Genomic DNA, 27,899 nt, shown 5'->3' on the forward strand with positions numbered 1-27,899 from the left:
ATGGCGGCGTACAGTCGCTCTCAGCTGCTGCTGCTGCTGCTGCTGTTACACTTGTTATGTTTCTGCGGTTTCGGCTCCGTCCTCGGCCTGAAGGCGGCCAGCGGCCCGGCCGAGCCCCCCAACCCGCCGGTCCTCAGGGCCGTTGATCCCCCGGCCAAAGATGCACCTGCCGCTGCCGCCGCCGCCGCTGCTGCCGCTGCCGCCGCCGCCGCCGCCGCTGGGGCCTCGCAGCCTCGAAGGGCGACCGGTTGGAAGCTGTCGGAGGAGGAGGCCTGCCGGGAGGACCTGACCCGCCTCTGCCCCAAACACACCTGGACCAACAACCTGGCCGTGCTGGAGTGCCTGCAGGACCGCAGAGAGGTAAGCGGCCGCCCGCAGAGCCGGCAGGGTTCACCCCGGTCCCGGGAGGTGATGGACATCTGCTGGGCATCTGCTGGGTGTGTCTGCCCGGTGGATCAGATCAGATCCACCCCGGCTGACAGCATGACACTGATGGAGGGTGGGGGGCATGTACACCTGCATCAGTGTCCACACACACACACGCACACACACACACACGCACACCCCTGATTTCAAACCTGTCTGACTCCAGAAACATCAAAGGTTTGAGCACTAAAAACACACAAACTGTGCAGCATCCTGCCTGAAACTCACTACAAAACATGAAGTCTTTCCATTTGTAAACACCACTTTACTTGGACTCCACTACATGCATGTGACGGCTGTGAAAAATGTGGTTTTACATGCTGCAAATATCCCAAATATTCAAAACAATAATCAATAATAATGTAATCAAAGAGCTTGACATGTTAGCAGCAGGTCCCTCCGAACTTCTTAATGATTATTTAGATTTTTTCCCCTCGTTTTATTTGCTCAATTAACTGTTCTAGTAGATTCTGTGTGATTATCTGAAGTTGGAAAAACAATTAATAAATCAGCTGGTGGACAGGAAATATAAATATTATAAATAAATATATACAAATATTTTTTACCAGCTTCTCAAATGTGATGATTGGCTGTTTTATATTGCTGTAAATTGAATGTATTTTGAATATATTTTGGTTCTGGACTATTTTGAAGGCATAGGAATCGTTTATTTAAGCATTTGTGTCTTTATTTTTTTTTATTTTGGCATAAAAGAAATTAAATGAGCCCAAACTTTTCACCCCACCTGTGCAACTGGCAGTGAATCCTGTGGCATGAGGGAAAAGGTTTGACGTGGTCTGAGGTTTTCTGCTGCACGGCACAGCGGCAGACGGCGACCTCAGGGGTGTAATTATCAACCTGTGCAAGGTGCAAAGTGAATGCATGTCACCTAGATGTCACATGACTCGTTCAAACCAAACCGCAGACTCGTCCTCCTCTTCTTCATCTCGTGTTGTTTTTTTTTTTTTGTCTTTTGAGATGAAAAGTCCAAACAAAATATTATTTTTTCAGATCTGTCGCCTACATGCACAGGTTCATCTTGGATTGTTGTTTTGGACTGTTTTTATGCAACTTTATACTCTTACTTCCCCACATATCAGAGGGAAATATTATATTTCTGCTCCACTACATTTTTCTGACAGCTTTAGTTACCAGTAACTTCCCATGTTTCTCCAAATCTGGTGACTTTAAATGAGACTTTAGTTGACAAACTGAAGGAAGAAGTGTTCCTCCTCCCTCTCGGGCTAAATGAACCATTTCAAACCCTCTTTGTTTAGCTGGCAAATATATCGTCACAATGCTAAAACTGGGCTGTTTTCCTCATGAAAGGTTTTAAGACTTATTGGAGATTCGTGGACACGGGACAGAAAATATATGATGAGTTTAGAGACCATAATGCATTGCTGTAGATTAAACTACCCAAAGTAGTTGACACCTACACCTACATTCGGAAAATGGCTGTAATGTAAAAGGATCTTTGGCAACATTATGGAAAGGATCCCTGCAGAAATGGACCTGACAGATCCTTTTTGTTTTTAGCAGAAACAGCTGTTAATATCACTCTCTTCAAGGCCACCAGACACCACTGACAAAAATAGTCATTTTATCTCACAGAACATGGGAGTTGCTGGTCTAGTTTCTGTGACTCTTTTATTTTAACCTGTTAGTCCAGATCTGAATTAACTCTTTAAAACACCAAAGTCACACAGTAACACAGAGAAAACCGCCCGATCGAGGCAGCGGTCGAACAACAACTCCCATGTTCTGCGAGGTAAAATTGCTGTTTTTGTCAATGGAGTCTGGTGGTATTGAAACAAGAGCTGTTATGTCTGTTTGTGGTTAAACCAAAAGGATCTTCCAGGTCTATTTCTGTAGGGATCCATTCTGTAATGCTGTCAGACACTTTGAATTACAATCAGAGCCTGTCACTGGCAAAAACAACCACTTTTAGTGGACGTGTTTTGAAGGTTAATCCCAAAGGATTACATTATAGCCATTGTAGACTCGACCAACTCCAAAACGTTTTTGTCTGTCATTTCAAACCCAAAACAGGCCCAAGTTCCCATTAAGTACATTTTTGAAAGCAGGACTATAATAATGTCTTGGACTGTTGGTTGGAAAAAAAAAAAAAAGCAATTTGAACTGCTTGTGGCCACTTTTTTAATGACAGAACAATAACTCGATAAATTAAGGCTGCAGTCGTCTCCCCTCGTTTCTCTCCTCCCTTTTAAGAGTTTTGGACTCTGATCTTTTAGAGGAGGTCATCAAATGTGTTGATGACAAGTCTGGTGACCCAGTTAAATCCATCCAGCACACACACACACACACACACTCACACACACACACACACACACACACACACACACACACACACACACACACTCACACACACACACACACACACACACACACACACACACACACACACACACACACACACACACACTCACACACACACACACACACACACACACACACACACACACACTCTTCAACTTCATTAACAGAGTTGGATTAATCATCAATCTGCACCACAGAGGAAACAAAAACAACTTCACTGAAAACTTCCCTCTATTTGATTTTACTTCTTGAAGCTAACTAGATGTTTGCTCAGTTTTCTAAGACGCCTAAATAGGATTATTGAATACAAAACTGCAAGAGGAAGAAGTGTGAATCTATTTATATTTATAAACGATGCACAATTTATTTTCCGAGTATCTGAATATGTGAAGATCAAGTCTTTTAAATTACACTACTTTAACATAAACATATTGAAAAAGAGAGGATCAACCAACCAAATCAGTTAAACCACATGAATTCAGACGGATGGAACTATATTTCAGTGCTATGAATAAATTCAGTGGTTTTTAAATCTCAACAATAAGCACACAGTGGTTACATTTGCTAAAAAGATATAATGTGGTTTCTGTATAGTTGGTAAAAGCTTTATAAATGCACTATGATGTGTGGGATGTGTTCCAAACCGTTTACTCAATGTTAATATATTGCTTATCAATTAAAATTGGGGGATTAAATTAAGATGTTACCTGTGTGCATGTTAACATATTGGAAGGAGGTAAAACCTGTTAATGGCCTATTGCCTGGTACCCAACCACTACGGTGACGTCATCCCCACCCCCTCCTCCTCTACCGCGCTGACGTCAACCACTGACACACACACACACACACACACACGCGCACACACACACACACACACACCGGCCCTGAGCGATGCCCTCTTTACTGAGATAATTACATCGCTTCAACTCTATAACAGCTGAGCCCTCCTGAAGAGGTAAATGACTCTTATAAATCTGTCTCTCCTCCAGAGAAAGACACACACACACACACACACACACACAGCTTAGCAGCAGCACTGGTTCCAAAGCAGCGTGTGGTTTCCAGCGTTTCAGTATTTATTTGTGGCGGTTTAAGCCCTGAAATCCGACACTTGAGAGACGTCCGAGAAACGGCGTGGCAGCTCCAAACTGACTGCCGGACAGGAAGTCACTTTGCCCCGGCGCAACCAGGCCTGTGGACGTTTCCAGCTGTGGTCACTGAGTCAGTCTGTCACTTACCGACTGTGCATTTACTGACGCTGTGGGGACTGAGGAGCAGCTTCAGTCTGCCTCAGAGCGGGGATGTTCCTGTCAGTGCAGCTCTCTACCAACAGTCTTTGGCTTCATGCAGCTCAGACTCTGGCTGCCACTTTGTTGAGCTTTTAGTCTCTTTAGTCATTCTCACAGGATGAGTCTAAGATGGTTAGGAAACAATGTTAGTTGATTAATGATGGGACTAAAACCAAAAACAGTAACCGTTAACGACAGAACACGTCCTCACACTGAATGACAGAATGTAACGCTGGGGAATGGTGGCAGTTTGGTTAGTTTAGGTACCAAAAAATACCTGGTTGGGTTTATCTAAAGAATGTGGTTTGGGTTGGATAAGTATGTCAGATGGACGTGACAGGAAACGTAGGTTATGTTATGTTGCGTGTTTTTAACGTAACGTTTGTCATCACTGAAAATGAATTTGTTAAAATAACTCAGTGTTGACTTTTGGTGCTGCTGGGAAAGATCAGAAATGTGCCATGAAACTTTAGACTGTATTCTGGGAAGGGCCATGATTTTTGAGTATTTGAATATTTTTTGAATTATAAAAATTGAATAGTTTATACGACTACCGTCTTTTTTTTTCAAAAGTATATATACTACTCAGTAAAAGTTAGGGATATTCGACTTTCAGGTGAAATATATGGAAAATGTAAAAAGTGAATGCTACAGTGATATTATATCATGAAAGTAGGACATTTAAGTAGAAGCATGCACTGGTGATTTTATTTATCTTAAACAGTTTACTGAAAGAAAATCTACCAACAGTGGTAGGTATACCACAACAAAACATTTCAGTGTCTCAATAAATTGGGATGTGGCCAAAGGACGTCCACTCCTCTCCTTTCTGTGACTCTTCCAGTCTCTGTATCACTGTTCCAACCTCCTGATGACACTCTGTGACCCTCTAAGCTCAGTGAACACCTCCGTCTGAGGACTTCCTGTTTGAAGCCTCCAGTGTTGAGGTGCTGCTGATCAACTGTTAGGTGTCGTCTTGGTCTCATGATGTCAGAATGTGAACAGCAGGATGAGGAGGACTGTTTAAATACCAATTCTGACTGAAGCAGGAAATGTATTGGTGGATTCATGGATCAAACCTGTTGTGAATGTTGCTGTTAAGCTTCTTGTTAGAGAACAGCAGCTGGTGCAGAAAGTACTGAGACACTGAACAGTTGGACATGTGCATTCAAAGGTTTAGAGAAGGTCACATTAAGTTCACCTGGAAAGGTTAGAATGCATTTTAGGTTCATCCTGAAATTTCACCTAAGAGCTGAATATCCCTAAGTTTTAGTGAGTAGTGTAAGTTTAGGCGGCCTGAATCTCATCCAGCTGATCTTCCAGCGACAGGACAAGAAGCAGCCTCAGGTATCAGCTGTGTTAGCTTAGCTGTTATCCCGGCTCTCTCCCCTCCTCCTCCTCCTCCTCCTCCTCCTCCTCATCCTCATCCTCATCCTGGGGGAGATCGCCCGTCCCCCTGCGGCGCTTGGTCTGGGTAGACAGAAGATGTTGTGGGCAATGATGAATCAACGTCTGCTTTAACCCAAACTAAACATCCATCAAACGTGTAATTCTGCCACAAGAAATGCATGTTTCAGCAGTAAAGGTGAAGAAACTGGCAGATAGTAAAAACAGCAGGGTGGTGAAGTTTGAACGAGCTTCGCCTGCTGCATCCGGAGGCAGCGGAGGTGTGTGCGTGCAGTGTGGGTGTGAACTATTTAATAAAGCCATCGTGATATCAGTGGTTGGTTTGTAGAATAGGTTTGAAACTTCTAATTGATATTTTGGGGGTTTTTTTTTGTTCTGTTTTTACCTCCTACGTTCCACGAAGACCTGCTGCTGATTAGTTAGCCACAAGTTAGCTCTACTCTAACCTCTACCCTGTTTTAACATATATTTCACTGTAAATGAAGCCATAATTTACTAAAGGAACATCCTGCTGTGTTGAAGAAGACTGTAAACTAGCGACTGAGAGCCTAAACTCCACTGAGCTGACAAATCAAGTGATTTTCTCATTGACTTCCATCTAAGACATTTAATACGAGCAGCAACTGCATTACAATAAAACTACAATCAAGCTTTTGTTTGCCTGCATGTACAGAGGTCAGTTTCTCATATTGGCCCTGAGGTGGTTTTCTGTGACCGATTATCTGGTTATATTTCCGAAGCCCTTGATGCAAATGGAACAGCTCTTCATCAGTTGATAACTCATAGTCTTTCTAAATGGTGGTATTCATGTTGGAAGCCACCGAGGGTCTGTTTCCTCATTATGCTCGTTCCTCTGTCTCTGAAATATTCAGTGGAAACAACGGTTGAAAACCAGACGAAGGCTCTTTGTCTGTGTTCCCGTGGGCAGAGCGGAGTTAACATGAAGTGCTTTCATGTCTTTTTGCTGAAGAGGCGATGCGAGGCTGTAAGAACAACTTCTCTCGCTGCGTTTCCTCTGATAGTCGAGATGTTTTGAGAGAGTCGATGAAGAGCCTCTGCTGCTTTGTTCACATTAACTTCTGTCGTTTGGAGGAACACGTCACTTAGCTCTTCACTTTGGTGTGATATCACGCAGTCCTTATGCAGAAAGGGATTATGGGATGGCTGTTCCTGACTTTTTGATGCAACCCAGAGAAACACTTCAGGAAATATGCTTGTTGTATTCACCATCTCATGCAGTTACACAAAAAAAGATTTAATGTCTGTGCAACTGACATATTACTCTGCTAACAGCTTCTTTTTACAGTATGTACAGTAAACTGCCCAAAATAGGACATTTATCATGTGGAGTTTATGTGGATGTGTCACATTTCAGTTTGTTTAAATGTAAATGTGAGACTATAAATAATATTTAAATGTACATATCACTCTGTTTTAGCTGTCTGGTAAATGTATGGTGGCCCTGAAAGGGTCAAAGCAGCAACTACATGTCAGATTAAAGAAAACGCTTCCTGTTTGTGTTTTGTTGAACAGCTGGAAACAGGAATATTTTAACAAGGTAAATTCATGTGATGTAATTCTCAGTATCATCACGTCAAAAATGTCCCGTAGACTCTGTAAGTGACGTCAGAAGGGACCGTCTCATCAGAGCTGTGCAGACAGGGACAGATGTTTGGATTCGAAACTCTGCGGGTGATTTTTAGGCCACTTTTTTTTTAGCGGAAACACACACAGCTGCTAACTCGACCTCGACCTCACTGGTTAACCCCATGTGGAGTTAAGAAGACAGGCGTGCTGAAGCTCACCTGCCTGTGGGTCCGTCCAAAGTTCAGAAACACTCCTACAAACGCCTGTAAAATGAACTAATTAACTCATTTTATCTTGTTTGTTCAAGCAAAGCAAAAATGTAGAAATGTTTAAGGGCAAAGTACGTGTTGGAGGTCTTAAACCTGGTAACTGCACCTCTGAAAGCTGCAGCCTGCTGTTCAACGAGAAGTAGCAACACAATGTGACTCTCCCTGAAAACACAAATTGAGTGAAGGAGATGCAGTTTGTTAACTGCTGAGCTGTAGATGTGTTTGTAGGTGTGTTTATACTCTGAGTCAAAATAGCCGAGTCTTATGCTAAGCTAAGCTAAGCTAACTACAGCTCTGTGTTTAAAGCTGACAAGTTCAGATTGTATTTTAAGTGTCTGTCAACAGTGCAGAAAGGATTCCTACAGAAATAGACCAGTAAGATCTTTTCTGTATAGCCAGAAACAGCCGTTATATCGCTCTCTTCAAAGCCACCAGACTCCATTGACAAAAACAGTAATTTTACCTCACTGAATTGAGGAGTTGCAGGTCTGGCTACCTTGACTTTGGTGTTTTAAAGAGTAAGTTTAGATCCAAACTAGTGTGTTAACGCAACAAAGTCATACAATAACACACAAAAAAACTAACTGATAATGGCAGCGGTAGATCAGCAACTCCCGTATTCTGCAAGGTAAAATTACTGGTTTTGTCAATGGAGTCTGGTGGCTCTGAACCAAGCGATGAATGGCTGCTGTTAGACACTCCTGTGTTCTGCGAGGCTTCGAGAGTGGCATAAATCTAATAATGTGGCTGACGGAAAGAATCTAGGAAGGAAGGAAGGAATCTAATCAAAATTCCCCGATCAGTCAAATGTCTTGTCTTTTTTTTAGCTCGTTGTGTTTGCTCATAAATGTTTGACTTCTCTCTCTCTGTCTTTGTGCAGGAAAGTGAGATTGCACCTGACTGTAACCATGTAAGTATTCCCTCCAAAACACACACACACACACACACACACACACACACACACACACACACACTGAACATGTTTTTCTTTATTAGATAATTTATAAAAGCGAGAGAGAGAAATTCCTGCCATCAAATCAAAATCTGTTTAACATGTTGGGTCTATTTCTGATATTTATTTGATTTAATTTGTCTGTTTGACTTGGTTGAGGTGAAAATGAGCTAAATAACTAGTTGGCTTGAAGGGAACTCGGCCTCATGGAGCAGTCGTAGTCTTGCTACATCACATTTAGAGATCAATAATTAACAGAAATGATTAACCTATGAAGTCTTACAACACACACACACACACACCTCTACATAAATCTATTTAGCTTTACTCACACCCTAAATTCATACAGAGGAAACACCACCTGACACAGGTACAGGAAGTGACTCTGTCTGTCCAGCAGTAACGTTAGTCAGGCAGCGAGTTCATGTGCTGCTAGTTTCTCCACATCTAGATAATGTGTTGCTGTCTACACTCTAAAAAGTAAGAGCGCGCTGGAAAGTCCTCCTGTGACCACCGCTGACGACCTTTGTGAACTTAAACGACCCTCTAAGATGCCGTCTGAGGTTCCTGAAGTTCGTCTCGGCGTCTCCAGGATGATAAATCCTCAGTTCACAGCAGACAGTTTTATGAAACGCTGCAAGGTTAATGAACCACTTGGACTCGACTTTATTACAGCGCTGGAAAGCACTGGCTGCAATTAACATGTCACACACACACACACACACACACACACACACACACACACACACACACACACAGAGCCTGTCTTGTCTTGTTGTGCTGTGATTTTCTGGGCGGTCTGACTGTCAGTAGCTGTTATCTGCGGCTGCCGCAGCTGGCAGGGGGGACAATAAACGCATAAATTAAGGAGACAGAAGGAGAGAAGAGACTCTGAAGACACTTTGAAACTTCTTTACATAATCGAGGAAATCCAAAATGACTGTTATCGTCAGGTGCAGGGATGCAGTGACACTATTTGCACAGTAATGGGATAAAGAGGGAGGCTGCAGCCACTCGGTGTTCATTCGGCATTCGGGGATTTTTAGGAAAGACTGAAAAATGTCAGAGGCTGAGACGTGCTGACTTTTAGCCTCCTAGTTTGCGTCCAGCAGGATCATTTCCATCATGGAACGCAAAAAGGGGTTATTATTATTATAATTAGACCTTCTCTGTGTGGTAAAAACTCCTCAGTGATGTTTTATGGAAGCCCATTTCTGCCAATAAGGAGGAAAAATAATTTAAGTATCTCATTTTTTCATTATTTTGAGATACTAAGTCATTCATTTTAGATACTAATTCCTTATTTTGAGAAGGTTTCTCATTATTCTGAGATATTATTTGAAATACCAAATCAATATTTTCAGATAGTAAGTCATTATTTTGAAAGTTTCTCATTATTTTATGATACTAATTTATTATTTTAATAAAGTTTTTCATGATTTTTAGATATCGAGTCATTATTTTGAAATACTAAATCATTTTGAGGTTAAAAGTGATTATTTTGAATGTTTTTCATCATTTTGAGAGCTACTAATTCATTATTTTGAGATAACAGGTCATTATTGGCAGAAATTCACCCACAGTTTCCAGGTGCTATGAAGCAGAAGCAGGTGTTTAGACTTAGTTTAGATTTAGACGGCATCTTCTCAGCACTTCAGATTTTATATACGTTCAGATGCAGTTTTCATGCTGAAGGCTGAAAAATGGGACTAAAATAGATTCTTTTGTACAAGATTCCAGCTGTTAATTAAAACACCCACTGCTACCGATCACTTCAAGGTTTAATTGTTAGTTGCTTCTTGTTCATTGGTGAAATGTTTAGCTTTTTTCCAGAAATAGACAATCCTGTCAGAAATGTTCTCATCCCACCTTTAGACCCAACGACTCTTACCTACAACTTTAACAAAAAGTCTTAAAACCGCGACCAGTTTGGAGCAGCAGGCAATGTACAGCAGTTCTTTTGGCAACCAAAACAAAAGCCTGCCAACATCAGTTTAAGTGTATGCTATATTTAGAACATTTTCACTGCTTTACATTGCCATCAGACGGCCTTTTTGACGGGGAACTGAAGCTGTTCTCTCTTTCTCTTCACTCCTTTCAAAGACACCAGACTCCATTCACAAAAACAGCAATTTTACCCCACAGAAAACAGGAGTTGCTACTCTTCCGCTACCTCAGTTGGTTAGTTTGCTGGAGTTATTATGGGACTTTGGTATTTTAAATGGTTAATTCAGATGTGAACTGACGTGTTAGTTTGTTGATCGAGGCGGTGGTAGCACAGGAAACTCAGGTAAAATTATTGCTTTTGATAATGAAGTCTGGAGAGGATGATTTAACGGCTTCAGTTCCTCATCGGAAATTTGACAGCAACGTCAAGCGTCTCTACATGTGTACATGTAAAGAAATGTAATGTTTTTTTTTCCTCTCTCTCTCCCTCAGCTGCTTTGGAACTATAAACTCAATCTGACCACAGATCCAAAGTTTGAGTCGGTGGCCACGGAGGTCTGCAAGAGCACCATCGCTGAGGTCAGTGTGCATCACTCTCTCTAACATTTGTCCCCAAGACAAACAGTCTGTGTTGTTTGACCCCCCGAATGTTCGACACCCTCAGATAAAGGAGTGTAACGAGGAGGAGCGAGGGAGGGGCTACCTGGTGTCCTGCCTGGTGGATCACCGCAGCAACATCAGCGAGTACCAGTGCAACCAGTACATCACCAAGATGACCAGCATCATCTTCAGCGACTACCGGCTCATCTGCGGCTTCATGGACAAGTGCAAAGAAGACATTAACAGCATGCGCTGCGGCAGCATCAACGTAGGACACAAGGTGAGCGAGGACCGTCGGTGTGCAGGGAAATATTGTTCTTTTTATTTCAGGTCACTTTAGTCATCTGCAGATGGATGTTATTAATATTAAATATGATAAAATATGATATAATATTATGTATTAAGATGCTCTGCAGTATTTATACAGCTAATTATAACCCAGGAATATAATGTATTTTATTCTGAAATGGTCCATTCTACATAATAAGTATCATTGCTATGATAGTACTTTAGTACTTAATTTATTTGAAGTGGGGTTGTGTGAGGTGTGTGAGTGTTATACCAGTCAGTGTGCAGCTAAAAAACAGATTTTAGCCAAGTAAAAAAGCACATTTAAAAAAATCAGCATGCGTTTAAGTGTATGATGGGCTATATTTATAATACTTTTACCACTTTACAGTGTTCTAACACGGTGCTTTGCCGTGGAAACTGAAGCCGCTCTCTTTCTCTTCTCTCACTTCAAAGCCACCAGATTTAATTGACAAAAACAGCAATTTTACCTCGTAGAACACGGGAGTTTTGCTGTGCTACTGCTGCCTCGATCAATGAACTAACACGTTTGCTTGGATCCAAACTGAACTTTTAAAACATCAAAGTCACTCACTAACACAAAGAAACTAGCTGATCCAGGCAGCGGTAGACCACCAATTGTTCTGTAAAAGAGTTCTGTCAAAGAGTTCTGTGTGGTAAAATTACTGTTTTTGACAATGGAGTTTGGTGGATTTGAAATGAATGAAGAGAAAGAGAGACCGGCGGCTTCTAAGTGGCTAAAATACATCTTTGTTGTCCCTGTTGTTTCTCAGATGTTTTATTCACCATGTAACACACGTAATGTCACCTCTCTGTCTCTCCTCCCTCCCTCCCTCCTCCTCCCTCCTTACCTCCCTTTCCTCGGCTTTCTCCTTCTGTCATCCGCCGTTTCTCGTCAGGACATCCACTCCCAGGGTGAAGTGATCTCCTGCCTAGAGAAGGCGTTGGTGAGGGAGGCGGAGCAGCAGGACCACGTTCGGCCAATCAAAGAGGAGTGTCAGAGGGCGATCCTGCGGGTGGCGGAGCTGTCGTCAGACGACTTTCACCTCGACCGACACCTTTACTTCTCCTGCCGAGACGACCGCGAGAGATTCTGTCAGAACGTAAGGAGCCTCTGCTGCTTTCTGCAGGATTTTAGACATGGAAAAATAATACAAGCAACAGATTCTGTATTAAAATCATATTGAAATGATACATTATTGGGGACCTTATGTGTATCATCATCAATGTATCATCATTGGAATTTGATATTTTAGTTCTAGAAAAAGAATCTGTAGGATAATACACAGTAACAGAAACATCTTCCTTGAAATGGTGGAAATGTCAAAAAAAACTCTTTTGTTTCTGTATTAAAGGAAACTCTGGTAATTACTGGTTTTGTCAATGGAGTCTGGTGGCTTTGAAGAGAGCGATATGTGTCTGACAACAGCCATAATATTGCTCGGTTCACAGCCGCCAGACTCCATTGACAAAAACAGTGATTTTACTTTGCAGAAAAACAGAGTTGCTGATCTACCGCTGCCACAATCAGTATGTGTTTTTTGTATTACTGTGTGACTTTGGTGTTTTAAAGAGTAAGTTTAGATCCAAACTACTGTGTTAAAACGACAAAGTCACCGCAGCTACAGCAGCAACTCCTGCGTTCTGAGAGCTAAAATCACTGTTTTTGTCAATGGAGTTTGGTGGCTTTGAAGAGAGCGATGTAACAGCTGGTTCTTGCAGGACTATCTCTGTGGGGATCTTTTATGTAATGTTGTCAAACACTTAGAATAACAACCTGAGCCTTTTAGTGGAAAAAAACAAGCACTTTAGTGGACGTACTTTGATGGTTGAGGTGATCTACTGGACCCGTTCCAAAACTTTTTGTACAAACCCGTCATTTCACACGTAAATCTCATAAAACTGGGGCCCAGGTTTAACAATTCTGTAAGAAATCCTTTTAAAAAAAACTCTTGGATACTAATTTTCCAGATTATCCAAATCACATGAAACAAACCGTGGTTTAATTAGCCGTTACCTTTTTAAAATCTGATATTAAAAGTGTCTGTTTTTCCTCCACAGACTCAGGCAGGAGAAGGGAAAGTCTACAAGTGTCTGTTCAACCACAAGTTTGAAGATGCCATGTCAGAAAAGGTACGACCATCTCAATAGCTCACGCTCTGCGGCCTACGAGGGCGTAAATCCATCTCATCTGGGTCACTTTCCCACCTGTCTTTCTCCACTTTCTCCGCTCCACAGTGCCGTGACGCCCTGACCACCCGCCAGAAGCTGATTTCTCAGGACTACAGAGTCAGTTACTCTCTGGCTAAAGCCTGTAAGCTGGACCTGAGGAAGCAGCGCTGCAGCCTGGACACCAACCTGCCTCGAGCACGCGAGGCCCGGCTGTCGTACCTGCTGCTGTGCCTGGAGGCCGCTGTGCACCGCGGTGAGTTCACCCAGCAAAACGGGTCACCACCTGGACGATGAATGTCTTAGTATTATTACTTTAGTAGCTACAACCTTTCAATAATTTGACCTTGTGCTGTGCAGGTCGCCCGGTCAGCGGCGAGTGTCAGGGCGAGATGCTGGACTACCGGCGGATGCTGATGGAGGATTTCTCTCTGAGCCCGGAGATCGTGCTGCACTGCCGGGCGGAGATCGAGGCTCACTGCTCCGGCCTCCACCGCAAAGGCCGCACGCTGCACTGCCTGATGAGGATTGGACGCGGCGACCGCAGCACCACCGTAGACAGCGTCTGCCAGAGCGCCGTAAGACCGCAGCACTTCCTGTCACATTTAAACTTGAGCCCTAAAAGTTTTGGTAGTGGACCAGTAGGTCGCCTTAGCTGGCAGCCATGATGAGCTGCAATGGTTGCAACTTGTAATCCCACTATGTCACTCGCTTCAAAGCCACCAGACTCCATTGACAAAAACAGTAATTTTACATGGGAGTGGTTTGTCTACTGCTGACTCAATCAGTTATTTTGTTTGTGTTATTGTGTGAGTTTGAGGTTTTAAAGAGTTAGTTTGGATGCAATTGAGTTTTTGTATAAAACAGAATAACACAAACAAACTAACTGATTAAAACAACGCTAGACCAATAACTCCCATGTTCTGTGAGGTAAAATTGCTGTTTTTATCAATGGAGTCTGGTGGCTGTGGAGAGAGCGACAACAGCTGTTTGTGGTTAAACAAAAAGGATCTTCCAGGTCTCTCTCTGTAGGGATCCTTTTTATAATGTTGTCAGACACTTAGAATAACAATCTGAGCCTGTCAGTTCAAACACGTATTATGTGACAATTCTAAAATATCAGAGTTGTCCTTTAAATTGAAAATAAAATTGTTGTGAATCACATAAAATCAGCAGTATTGTTTATCTGTCATCATGAACAGGCTGTAACAGACTGTGTGTCAGTGGGGGGGGGGTTGGTAGGCGGTCGATCAATAAATGAAATATAAAGATATAAATAAGTTTCAGCTGCTGACATCGAATGTTTTTCTAAAACGTTTCTGCTGCAGCTGCAAACTTTGATCCAGTCTGCCGACCCCGGGGCCGACTACCGGATCGACCGAGCCCTCAACGAGGCCTGCGAGTCCGTCATCCAGACCGCCTGCAAACACATCCGCAACGGAGACCCGATGTGAGCGTTTTACACACACACACACACACACACACACACACACACACACACAGAAAAGATATTATAGTTTTATGTTTTTCATTTGTTTTTAATCTCATTTTGTTTGATTTGTTTTCAGTTTGGTTGTAATTCGTTCTTACAGCAGGTTTTTCTTGTTTAGTTTTTAATGCTTTATTTTATATTTATTACAAACACTACTAGCAGGTAGTGAAAAAGAAAAAGAAAAAAGACAATAACCAGGAAATGTCTGAGTAAAGAGTCGTCAACAATCCCTGAATAGTTCAGGAAATGTATAATGAGGAACAACTGACTTGTCTTTGAGACATGGAACTAAAAAACTAGAACTGGAAATACTGAAAAACACTGAAATTCTTCTGTATTAAGGCCAACAGAGCGGATTTAAGATTAAAAATACCCTGAGTTTGTCTGAATCACAGTCATGGACAATAATGTCCATAGTAACATAAAATATATCTACAATAATGGATGTAAAGGAGCCACAGACCTTGATACTGTAACCCAGCTTGTTTTTAATGTCCTGTTTCCCCTTCCCATGTTTGTGGTTAGTTTTATAATGTGGAGCAAGATTCAAAAAGGTCAGAAACAGTATTGTGTAATAAACACTCAACAGAGCATCATTTGAATTTAAATTTATTTAAATTTTAAAAAACGGGATGAACCAACATCCACAAAACAACGATGAAAGAAGAAGAAGAACAAAAGCCTAAAGTGCAAAATCAGTTGACAGAAATGAAAACTGAAGACATTTTCTCTAGAAGTTTACTTTGTTTTAATGAGTTTTGTAAACATGTAACACCGTTTCACTTAATGTTTATTTGTAAAGCCTCATTTTTATTGTTTATTTCAGTTCAGTCATTTTATCTTCATGTGCACAGATGGAAGCAAATACAGTGAGATTCTTACTTTGGCCTTTCTTCTCTCAGCGCCGCTTTCAGGACTGAAAATAGATCAATAAATAGAAAAAGAGGAGGAGATGAATATCAACAGTCCTGTACAGTACACACACTGAATAAAACATATATATAAATATACAGTTTCAAGTGTTCAGTGTGTGATATGACAATAGAGATAGAGAGCGTTTCAACTGTTTCTACCTCGTGTTAAATAATCTCAACTTTAAATGATGATCAGTTATGATCATTGATAGTGTATCTCCCTATAGACACTGGTTCATGTGTGTGTGTGTGTGTGTAGGATCCTGTCGTGCCTGATGGAGCACCTGTACACAGAGAAGATGGTGGAGGACTGTGAGCACCGTCTGCTGGAGCTGCAGTATTTCATATCCAGAGACTGGAAGTGAGTGTGAAGCCCGAACGTTACCGACAAGACAATTAATGTCCCAGAAATACAAAAAGAACAATACAGACGTCTTGTATTGAACCTTACCGCCAATTCTGGTCTCAGAAGTGGTAGTTTGATAAAATAATATCAACTCAAGGTCCGCTTACTTGGTTTTTCACCATATGGAGATAAGCAAGTTCTCATCTCATGACCCAAAAATTGAATTTGTATGCGAGCGGCACTAGATTTTGTGTTTAAATGTGAGAAATTATGAAGGCAAATTTCAAACTCTGTTGTTATAATTGAGCCAAAACAATTGTGAGATACTGAATTACAAGAGGAAGAATCAATATGTGCCCGTATCAGTATTGTTGGGCCACCAGACTCCATTGACAAAAAGAGTAATTTTACCTCACAGAACACAGGAGCTTGCTGTGCTACCACTGCCTTAATCAATGAACTAACACATAGTTTTGTCTCAGATTACCATTTAAAACACCACAAAAGTCACACAATAAAACAAATAAACTAAATCATTAGGCAGCGCTAGCCCAGCAACTCCTGTGTTCTGTGAGGTAAAATTACTCTTTTTGTCAATGGAGTCTGGTGGAGGAAACTGCCATCTCATAACTTCATAATCCAAACTATTTCTTTAATCTCTGAATCGTGTTTTTTTTTTTGTTTTGTTTGACGATGTAAAACGTAGGCGAGTCGTCGTCTCATGGCTGTGATATCACACAAACGCAGTCCCTCTCTTTGTCCCTCAGACTGGACCCCATCCTGTATAAGAAGTGTCAGGGCGACGCCGCTCGCCTGTGCCACACACACGGCTGGAACGAGACCAGCGAGCTGATGCCGCCGGGCGCCGTCTTCTCCTGCCTCTACCGCCACGCCTACCGGACCGAGGAGCAGGGACGCCGGGTACGACGATCAGGAACAGCTCATTTTCTGCTCGTTAAATGTGACGCCAGGGAGACATTGTGACCTGAATAGTGTCCGATTAAAAGGGTGTAACTCACTCAGGTGTTTTTAAATTTACCAGGTGGACCCAGATGAGGAGGTAAGTGATTGGTGTTTGAGATAAATCAATCAGAATTGATCCTGGTGAAGGGTTAAATTACTACGATGATGGCAGTGATTTAATCTTTGTCTGTGTGTCACTGATTGGATGTGTTGGGGTGTGATTGTGTTACTTCCTGGTGCTGATCTATATAACACTTGTCATAAACAACGTGAAGCTTTAAAGAATAATTTAATTTAGAATATTTTCACTGCTTTACATTGCTGTCAGGCTGCCTTTTTAGTTGGGGAATTGAATCTGCTCTCTCTTTCTCTTCGCTTGCCACCAGACTCCATTCACAAAAACAATAATTTTATCTCACAGAAAATGGGAGTTGCTGGTCTACTGCTGCCGTCATCGAGTGGTTTGCTTGTGTTATTGTGTCACTTTGGTGCATTAAATGTTAAGTTCGGATCCAATCGACCTTATTATTCAATTTAATAAGGAAGCAGAGGCACGGCGACCTCCTGTGTTCTGTGAAGTTAAATGACTGTTTTTGTCAATGGAGTCTGGTGGCAAACGAGAACGGTTGTCTGATGTCAATGTAAAGTGGTGATATATTCTCAATATAGTTTACAGTTAAGCTGAATAGCTTAATAAGTGTTTCTGCTGCCCCCTCCACAGCAGTACATTGCTTAGCGTCTGGCTTCAAATGATCCAAAATATCCCTTGAAGTGGATTAAGATATAAAAGAGAGAAAACAACTTAAACAGCTGGAATATTAAAATGTGCAAATAAAAAAAAAAACCAGCAATCATCATTACCATAACGACTGTTAATAACTGTAATTTTCTCAGATTGACCGCTAGTGCACATAATCAGGAAATAGAGGGAGGTCAATGGAGAAGTAATGATGAAGCCTGACTGGCCCTGATATCGATGTAAACAGTGTGTCTTCAGAAAACAAAAAAGAAAAAAAGGAGCGAGCAGGAAAGTCCACTTGGCCCTGATTTTAGTAATTACAGTCATCAGTGAAAAGACCCTCGACAGCGTGATTTGATGTGATTATATGGTCTCAGTAATCACTGTGTGTGTGTGTGTGTGTGTGTGTGTGTGTGTGTGTGTGTGTGCAGTTTTAGAAAGAGAGGACATTTTAGTTGCTTCACGCTTTCTGTTGTGTTTAAGTTTATTATTCTATTCAATTATTTCGTGCCACGTTGAATAGATCATGTAGCTTTCATAAATAGTTCACCTGTGGTAAAAACAGTACGACTCGTTGGCTCTAAAGCTAATTATACATCAAAAACTGGTAATTACAGGAACTCTGAATGCAGCATTAAGGGCTGCATTTTGTTTATGTTGATTTTCCAGCTGTAAACTGTCATAAATTGTTTATGTTATGAAATATAAGTCGATATTAGAGCTGCAAGTAACAATTATTAATCTGTCGGTTATTTTCTGGATTAACTGATTGTTGTTTTGTCCATAAAATGTCAGAAAGAGGTCGATCAGTGTTTCCCAAAGCCTGAGATGACGTTATCAAAAGCCTCCTTTGGTCCACAAAAAATATTCAGATTTAATAAGCTGGAATCTCAATTTTGACTCTTTTCTTTAAAGAAATCACAAAAACCAATTAATCGATTATCAGAATACCAATATATTGCTATTAAATCTTCAATAACTCCACTAACGTGTGTGTGTGTGTGTGTGTGTGTGCAGTTATCTCGGGACTGTAAGGTGGAGGTTCAGAGGATTCTCCACCAGAGGGCGCTGGATGTGAAGTTGGACCCTGAGCTGCAGAAACGCTGCATGACCGACCTCGGCAAGTGGTGCAGCGAGAAGACGGACGCCGGACAGGTAACCTGAAGCTGCCATTTCTCTTCCTCTAACCCAGTGATTGACGATTGATGATTTGATTCAGCGCCCTCTGCTGGTAGATAAGAGACAGATTTAAATAAGATGCGAACAAACAAACAGTCGTTCATCTCTGTTGTCTTACAAATTAACGTATTTAATAAGTGACTGGACTTTTAATAGGTATATAGAAATAGAGAATAAGGCCACCAATAGAGTGTGTGTGGCTCTTCTGAACTGTCTGGTCACATCGTCACACTAATCATATTATCAATACTAATCGTGTGCACTTCACTGGTCGTTTGCAGGAGCTGGAGTGTCTGCAGGATCATCTGGAGGACCTGGTGTCCGCCTGCAGGGATGTCGTGGGCAACCTGACCGAGCTGGAGTCAGAGGTCAGAGGTCATTCTTGTTAAAGGATGATGTCTAACAATAATATGATTACCTTATTGTTCAAAATGATTGAACGGTACAAAAGGTTTAGAGTTTGGTCCAGTAGATCGCCTTCACCGTTGGCCGCAAAACTGTGAGGTAAAATGAGTGTTTATGTCAATGGAGTCTGGTGGTTTTGAAGAGAGCAAAGTGTTTCAGAGGCTTAGTTTCACAACATTTTTGTAACACAATAACACAAACTAATTAACCGATCAAGGAAGTGACAGAACAGCAACTCCTTTATTCTGGGAGGTAAAATTGTTGTTTTTGTCAGTGGAGTTTGGTGGCTTTGCAGAGAGCGATAGAACGGTCTGTCTCTGTAGGGATCAGACACTTAGAATAAGAACCTGAGCCTGTCAGTGGCTAAAACAAGACCTACTTTGACAGGCAATGATGAATTCCAAACCTTTTTGTACCTACCAGTCATTTTGAACCCACAATATGTGGAAAAAAAGAGGCCCATGTTTAAGAATACTGGAGCAGCTCAGGTGTTAATATGAGTTTCTTTGCCTCCGTCTTTTGCTGCAGGACATCCAGATCGACGCTCTGCTCATCAGAGCCTGTGAACCCGTCACTCAGGCCCACTGCCATGTGAGTACATGTGGTTTTCTAAGCAGGTCGACATTCATTCACTGAACCGTCTTGAATTTAGTGACAGAACATTCCTACAGTGGAGATGTAATGTCTGATGGATTGTTGCTCTGTGTGTGTGTGTGTGTGTGTGTGTGTGTGTGTGTGTGTGTGTGTGTGTGTGTGTGTGTGTGTGTGTGTGTGTGTGTGTGTGTGTGTGTGTGTGTGTGTGTGTGTGTGTGTGTGTGTGTGTGTGTGTGTGTGTGTGTGTGTGTGTGTGTGTGCAGGATGTAGCCGATAACCAGATCGATACCGGTGATCTCATGGAGTGTTTGGTTCAGAATAAACACCAGAAGGAGATGAACGATAAGTGTTCAGTCGGCGTCACGCACTTCCAGCTGGTGAGTTACCACGACAACATCTGTTTCTCTCTGTGCACTTTTTTCTGTGTATTCATATTCACATAAAGGAGAAGTTTTAAAACCTGTTTTTGCATATTTTGGATTTGAAATGAGTGGCTGGTACAAAAAGTTTTGCATTACATAAAGGATCCCTGCAGAGACGGACCTGTAAGATCTGTTTTGTCTAAACAGAAACAACCGTTATATCGCTCTCTGCAAAGCCACCAGACTCCATTGATAAAAACAGTAATTTTACCGTGTAAAACAGTTACAGTTGCTGGTCTAACGCTGTCTTGATCAGTTAGATTCCTTGTGTTATTATGTGACTTTTGGTGTTTTAAAGAGATGGTTTGGATCCAAAATAACGTGTTAAAACACAAGAGTCACAGAAACTAGACCATTAACTCTTGTGTTCTGTGAGGTAAAATTAGCGTTTTTGTCAATGGAATCTGGTGGGTTTGAAGAGAGCGTTATAACGGCTGTTTCTGGTTTAGCAAAAAGGACTTTGCAGGTCTGTCTCTGCAGAGCTGAGATGTTCTAGTGCAGCTATTTAAAAACCTTTTGTTCCAGCCAGTGATTTATTTTGTCTTAATTTTAATCTCTCTCTAATATAAACTCTGACTTCTTCATCTTCTACCTATATAAGTGTGAAACGTCAGTAAATGTGCTCCCTGTGCTCATCTCTCAGATTCAAATGAAGGATTTCCGGTTCTCCTATAAGTTTAAGATGGCCTGTAAGGAGGACGTCCTCCGCTTGTGTCCAAACATCAAGAAAAAGTGAGTTTTAGCTTCCTTGAAAACTGAAAACAGAATCTTTTTCATCTTTTGTTGTGTCCTGTGTGAGCAGCTCAAAGGGTTTAATGCCTCCAGTTGATCTGATTTAAGTGGACATAATTCATAATGCATCACTCCTGTGTGCGTCACCGCGCAGGGTGGACGTCGTCATCTGTCTGAGCACCACAGTGAGGAACGACACGCTGCAGGAGGCCAGGGAGCAGCGGGTGTCACTGAAATGTCGTAAACAGCTGCGGGTGGAGGAGCTGGAGATGGTACTTCTTCCTCCTCTGATTAGTTTCATGATTCTCATATAAAGTGAAACCTTTAATTTGTGGATTTTCTGTTGCTTTAATTATTATTTAACCATGACACAAATGTTTGATGTGCTTTCGTGACTTCAGATTGCTTAAAAATAAGATAATTTAAGGGGGGTGTAGTAGAAAGTACCAAAAAAAATCCTTTAATGCTTTAATGAAAAGACTAAACAAATCCAACTCATACTCGTCCTCCAGGAAGAAAATGTAGTTCTGAAAGCCGACTGGACTTATTCACTAGAAATGTTCCCAAAAGTCGACAAAACCCATATTTTGGGTGCGATATCGCAGTGCCGTCTGTTAAAACTACGACTTCCATTAAACATTACACTTACAAAATGTCTAAAATCACAAATAATGAATAAAAATAATGTTTTTTTCCACTTTTAAATCGACTGAAAAGTTGAGAGAGAGACTTATGAAATATGGCGACAATTAATTTACCGTTTTACAAAACAATGATCACATCTAAAGTGGTTTTGATGATGAAACAAGTTCACTTACCCCAAACACCATTTCAGTCTTTTTCTTGAAAGAATTTCTCCTAAATATCGAACACTTAGTCGACTCTGGCAGCCTCAGATCAGGACGTCCAAACATGAGAAGTAAAGCTGCTCTTTCTCCTCTCAGTCGGAGGACATTCGCTTGGAGCCAGAGCTGTACGATCCCTGTAAGTCCGACATCAGCCGTCTGTGTCCCAACGTGGCCTTCGGTAACGCTCAGGTGAGGAGCATCGCCGCGGCTGAACCAGTCAAACGTTATGTAGACGCAAACATCTGACCTCCCTTGTCTGCTCTTCCCTCCTTCCTCCTCCTTCCTTCCTTCCTCCTCAGATGATCGAGTGCCTGAAGGAGCAGAAGAAGCAGCTCAGTCAGCGCTGCCACCAGCGGATCTTCAGGCTGCAGGAGGTGGAGATGACCGACCCCGAGCTCGACTACCAGCTGATGAGAGTCTGCAAGCAGATGATCAAGGTGAGGAGGAGGAGGAGGAGGAGGAGGAGGAGGAGGAGGAGGAGGAGGAGGAGGAGGAGGAGGAGGAGGAGGAGGAGGAGGAGGAGGATGATTTCACTTCTGATACCAATAGGGTTCATTTGGAATTTAAATTTCCAATAGCTGATATGTTTGAAGACATGCAGGATGCCATGAAAAACTACATTTATAATTCTGTGTCCATGATTTTGTTCTGTGGTCTGATTTCAAACAACTTTGGTCTAATATTTGTAAATTTGATCATTTTTATCAGTAGTTTGTGCCTAAATTCATAAACTGTAGTAATTCTACTACTTAAATTGTCCGTTTTAAACATCCATTAAAGTTTAAAGGGCCATTCAGACCCTTTACTAAAGTACAGCAGTGAAAATATATAAGTATCAGAAGTAAAAGTAACATTTCTACAGAAAACTGGACCTCGATCATATTATAATAATTATTATTGTTACATAATAGATTGTTAATATGGATTCATTAATGTCTGAGCAGTTTTTTTTTTTACTGCTGGAGCTGCTTGAGGTGGTTTTAACTGTTTTACATGCAGTTTGGTTTTTAAGTGAAGGTCACGAGATGATTAATGGCAGAGGAGAGACGAGACGAAAACACATCTCTGATATACAAATCAATATTTATTCAGGGAGATTTCTTTTCTCTTTATGTTTTTTGTAAGTTTTAAGTATTTTACCTCCTCTGAAGTTTAACTGTGTGTTTCATTGTGTTGTGTGTTTTCTAAGCTTGTCACATGTATTTTATGTAAACTATTAATGTTTTGTTAATGTTTGTATGAGGTACTTCTCCACAGTCAGTGTATCACCTACAGTAGCAGGCAGGAGGCCCAACTAAAAAAATCTACATCAGTTTAAATGTATGTTAAATTTAGAATATTTTCACAGCTTTACAGTGCCGTCCGTCAGCCCTTTCAACTGCGAACTAAAACAGTTTTCTCTATTCTCCTCACTTCAAAGTCACCAGACTCCATTGACAAAAACAGTCATTTTAACTCACAGAGCACAGGACTTGCTGGTTTACCGCTGCCTTGATCAGTGAACTATCATGTAAAATTGGATCCGAACAAACTATTTAAAACACAGAAGTCACAGAATAACACAAGCAAACTAACTGATAGAGGCAGCAGAAGACCAGAAACTCTTGGTTTTTCGCGAGGTAGAATTACTGTTTTTGTCAATGGAGTCTGGTGGCTTTAAAGAGAACACAACTGTCTCACTTCCATGAAAAAAGGGCTGCAATGTAAAGTGGTTTTTAGGGGTTTAAAATACATTTATTTTTCTGCTGTGCATTACTTAGCAACAATGTCAGGACTCCTGCCAGATAGCACACTGACTGCAGATAAGTAACTCATACAACCCCACTTCAAATAATCAGAACTGTCCCTTTAAGCGGTTTGGTTGTTGATGGAATTACAAACCCTCTGCTGCAGCGGTTCTGTACCGACGCGGACGCCAGGAACGTCCTTCAGTGTCTGAAACAGAACAAGAACAGCGAGCTGATGGACCCCAAATGTAAACAGATGATCACCAAGAGACAGATCACACAGAACACAGGTCAGCAGGAAGTTCACCAACACCAAAGCAGATTTAGCGAATCTGAACCACGTTCACCTCACTGACGCACCTCCATCCATCCTCCTCCTCCTCCTCCAGACTACAGGTTGAACCCGGTGTTGAGAAAAGCTTGTCGAGCCGACATCCCAAAGTTCTGCCAGTCCATCCTGAATAAGGCGAGCGAGGACAGCGAGCTGGAGGGCCAGGTCATCGCCTGCCTCAAACTCAAATACGCCGACCAGGTCAGAACACGACTACACTGTAGGAAACTACAGTAACATAAATATACGTAATAAACCTTTAGACAAACAACTAAAAACTAGAACTTACCAAAATAAATGTGGGATGAATGAATTGTTTGTGTTCATCATATAATAGCACAGTTAAGTAAGAACGAGTTCTGTTAAATTGGGTGTTTTCTGGCTGGGGTTTGGTTCAGAGGTTGTCTCCAGACTGCGAAGACCAGATCAGAGTGATTCTCCAGGAGTCGGCGCTCGACTACAGACTGGACCCACAGCTGCAGATGCACTGTTCAGATGAGGTACGTTTACACACACACACACACACACACACACACACACACATTTACACACACATACAGGTTTATTTTGTATCTCTGGTTATCTGTAAACCAAACCAGCTGTTTGTTTTCCTCGATTTTTACTTCCCTCACTGTCTTTATATTCCTTTTTCTTCCTTTTCCTCGTTATCCTCCTTCTCTTCTCTCCTCTCCTGTTTTCTTTCCTTCCTGTTTTCACTCCTTTCTTGTTTCCTCTCCTGCAGATCTCTAGGTTGTGTGCGGAGGAGGCGGCAGCTCAGGAGCAGACCGGCCAGGTGGAGGAGTGTCTGAAAGTCAACTTACTGAAAATCAAACAGGACGGCTGTAAAAAGGTTCGTTACTATTTACAATTATTGTCCCGTCATGTGCACTAATTTAAAATCAGGAGGCCAAAAGTATCATTTATTCGGACTTATCAGACGATATGTGGACTGAGCCGTTGTTTCGTTTAGTCTCTAAAAGTGTCGATGCCCAGATTTTTTCAGGTTTCAGGTAAGTTACTGAGTTACTGTATCAATTTGAACTAGTTTTTTCTTTGTTGGTGTGTTCAGGTGTTTGTGGACTGTAGGAAAACATAATTTAGCCGCCTTAAAAAAGCTGCACCTTAAAGTCAATATGAGTTTAAGTGTGCGCTGTATTTAGAATATTTTCACCACTTTACATTGCCATCAGACAGCCACCAAACTCCCTCGACAAAAATACAAATTTTTCCCTCTCAAAACAGAGGAGTTGCTGGTCTACTGCCGCCTCGATTGGTTAGTTAGTTTGTGTTATTGTGTGACTTCGGGGTTTTAAATGATCAGTTTAGATCCTAACTAAGGTGTTAGTTTGTTGACCAAGGCTGCAGTAGACCAGCATCTCCATTGTCCTTTGAGGTTAAATTACTGTTTTTTTCAATGGAGTCTGGTGGCTTTGAAGGGAGCAAGGAGAAAGAGAGAACGGCATCAGTTCCCCAACAAAAAAGGCTGTGTACAGTGTACAGTGTGGAAAATATTCTGAGTATAGTGTACACTGAAACTGATATTGACTGACTATGGTTTGCTCCGTCCTCCTTTGTTCTTGATGTTTGCAGGAAGTCCTGAACATGCTGAAGGAGAGTAAGGCAGACATCTTTGTGGACCCAGTCCTCCACACAGCCTGCGCTCTGGACCTCAAACACCACTGTGCTGCCATCACACCCGGCAGAGGACGACGTGGGTGTTTTCACATAACATATTTATACCTTTTATTTAAAGGATAACTCCAGTTTTTTTTTTTTTTTACATATTTTGGGTTTTCAATAACTGGTAGGTACAATTGGAATTGGTCCAGTAGATCCCAGAAACAGGCTGTAAATGAATCCTTTGGGGGAACCACATCCGTTAAAGAACGTCCACTAAAAGTGCTTGTGTTATAGAAAGGATCCCTACTGAGACAGGTGTGTAAGATCCTTTTTTATAAACCAGAAACAACCTCCAACCTGTATCGCTCTTTTCAAAGCCACCAGACTCCATTGACAAAAACAGTAATTCTACCTCACAAAAAAAACAGGAGTTACTGGTGTAGTTGCTGTCACTTTGGTGTTTTAGCGTGTTAGTTTGGATCCAAACAAACTCTTTAAAACATCATCGTCACATGATAACAGAAACTAACTGATGGATTAAGGCAGCAGCAGACCTGTGTCACTCCTGCGTCTTGCAAAGTAAAATTACAATTTTTTACAATGGAGTCTGGTGGTTTTGAGGAGAGTGATATAACGGCTATTTCTGGTTGAACAAAAAGGATCTTGCAGATTTATCTCTTCCAAATCTTTTTGTACCAACCAGTCATTCTGAACCTGAAAGTTATTCTTTAACTCATCCAGCTTCTCTTCATGTGTTACTCGCTCTCACCTTTCAGAGATGTCGTGTCTCATGGAGGCGTTGCAGGACAAGAGAGTTCGTCTGCAGCCTGAGTGTAAGAAAAGACTTCAAGACCGCATCGACATGTGGAGCTACGCTGCAAAGGTAAAGACCCGGAGGAGGATTTCACCTCAGCACGGTTCCCACCGAGTCTGTCAAAGACTTGAAACATCTAATTTATGTTTTACATTTTTATTCTTTTAGATCATTACATTTCTTTAATTTGGAGGCTTCAGATTTCATCTTAAGTTTGAATTCATCTATTTTTGTCTTTGTCTTATTTTACATCTTTAATCGTCACTATTCTATTTGTATTGTAGCTCCTCCAGGTGTTTACACTTATCTATGAGTATCTGGAGCCAGAACACTAGTAGCTTAGCTTAGCTTAGCTTAGCTTAGCTTAGCATAAGCACTGGAAACAGGAGGAAAAGACAGCATGGCTTCCTCCAGAAATTAAAAATGTGAAAATAGCAAGTTGTGATTTTATAGGGACTATTTATATTTTTCTAACCCTGAAGAGAAATAATCCCAGCATGACAACACAATAGGGCTTTGTTTTAAATATCAGTATGCTAACAGGCTGATTAACAGGCAGTTATTATAGTTACTGATTATTTTCTTGATTAATCGTTCAGTCTGTAAAACTTTAGGAAACAGTGAAAATGTCCATCACAATATCCTTTTAAGTCCAAAGTGACCAAATCAAGTCTCCATTTGTCCAACAAATAGACTCAAATCCAAAAATATTGAATTTATTATGATGTAAAACCAAGAAAAAAGCAGCAAATTTGAGAACCGGGAACCAAAATCTTGGAATTTTTGCTTGAAAATTGACTTAAACGATTAGCTCGTTTCCTCTAAATGGGACCAAAATGTACTAAATGAACATCCTGCTGTGCTGAAGACGACTGTAAACAAGCGACTGAGACCATAAACTCACCAGGAAAATGTTCACTGAGCTGATAAATCAGGAGAGAAGTCGGCTCATTTTCTAATTGACTTCCATCCAATCAGACTTTAGTGGAGTCGCCCCCTGCTGGTCATTAGAGAGAAGGCAGGTTTAAGGCTCTTCAGCTTCGGCTTCACTTTTCAGACGTGTAAAATACGTATAGATTATTTTATACAGTCTCACTGAAGACAGACATTAAACATTGTTTATCTCAACAAACAAGACGCACAGTCCAGCACCAACAGTGAAGGAACGATAAACCTTTCTACTTACTTTCACGCCTGCAGGTGGCGCCAGCGGAGGGCTTCTCGGACCTGGCCGTGCAGGTGATGACATCGCCCTCCAAGAACTACATCCTGTTCATGATCGCACTGAGCGTGTGCGTCCTCTTCCTGGTGGGGCTGCTGTGCGGTCGGATCACCAAGCGAGTGACGAGAGAACTGAAGGACCGGTAAGACTTGGACGAGCGCTCGGACACTTCGTAAAGGGACCGACTCCTCGCACCCTTCCTCCTCCTCCTCTCTCTCCTCTTCCTCCTCCTCCTCCTCCTCTCTCAGATGCTCAG

General features: G+C 41.6%; 1 protein-coding gene across 1 annotated transcript; it reads left to right on the top strand.

Moving 5' to 3' along the window:
* On the top strand, positions 1-27,835 carry LOC139204251 (Golgi apparatus protein 1-like). Its single transcript, XM_070834273.1, has 26 exons — positions 1-360; positions 8,199-8,228; positions 10,710-10,796; positions 10,882-11,097; positions 12,026-12,229; positions 13,188-13,259; positions 13,365-13,551; positions 13,656-13,873; positions 14,624-14,745; positions 15,961-16,062; positions 16,815-16,968; positions 18,767-18,904; positions 19,210-19,296; positions 19,862-19,924; positions 20,191-20,304; positions 20,993-21,081; positions 21,236-21,353; positions 22,026-22,118; positions 22,229-22,366; positions 23,823-23,946; positions 24,046-24,188; positions 24,386-24,487; positions 24,730-24,837; positions 25,578-25,698; positions 26,384-26,490; positions 27,622-27,835. Exons 1-26 carry the CDS (start codon positions 1-3, stop codon positions 27,787-27,789), a joined length of 3,465 nt encoding a protein of 1,154 aa, XP_070690374.1. The 3' UTR covers positions 27,790-27,835.
* Positions 27,836-27,899: the final 64 nt, after the last annotated feature.

This window comes from Pempheris klunzingeri, chromosome 1 (assembly GCF_042242105.1).
Source record: "Pempheris klunzingeri isolate RE-2024b chromosome 1, fPemKlu1.hap1, whole genome shotgun sequence".
Taxonomy (NCBI): Eukaryota; Metazoa; Chordata; class Actinopteri; order Acropomatiformes; family Pempheridae; genus Pempheris; species Pempheris klunzingeri.

Excerpts from the sequence above, each read along its gene's own strand:
- LOC139204251 (XM_070834273.1), top strand. The coding sequence starts at position 1 with ATGGCGGCGTACAGTCGCTCTCAGCTGCTGCTGCTGCTGCTGCTGTTA. Across the intron at positions 8,229-10,709 it reads TTGCACCTGACTGTAACCAT|CTGCTTTGGAACTATAAACT; the intron begins GTAAGTATTCCC and ends TCTCTCCCTCAG. Across the intron at positions 19,925-20,190 it reads TCACTCAGGCCCACTGCCAT|GATGTAGCCGATAACCAGAT; the intron begins GTGAGTACATGT and ends GTGTGTGTGCAG.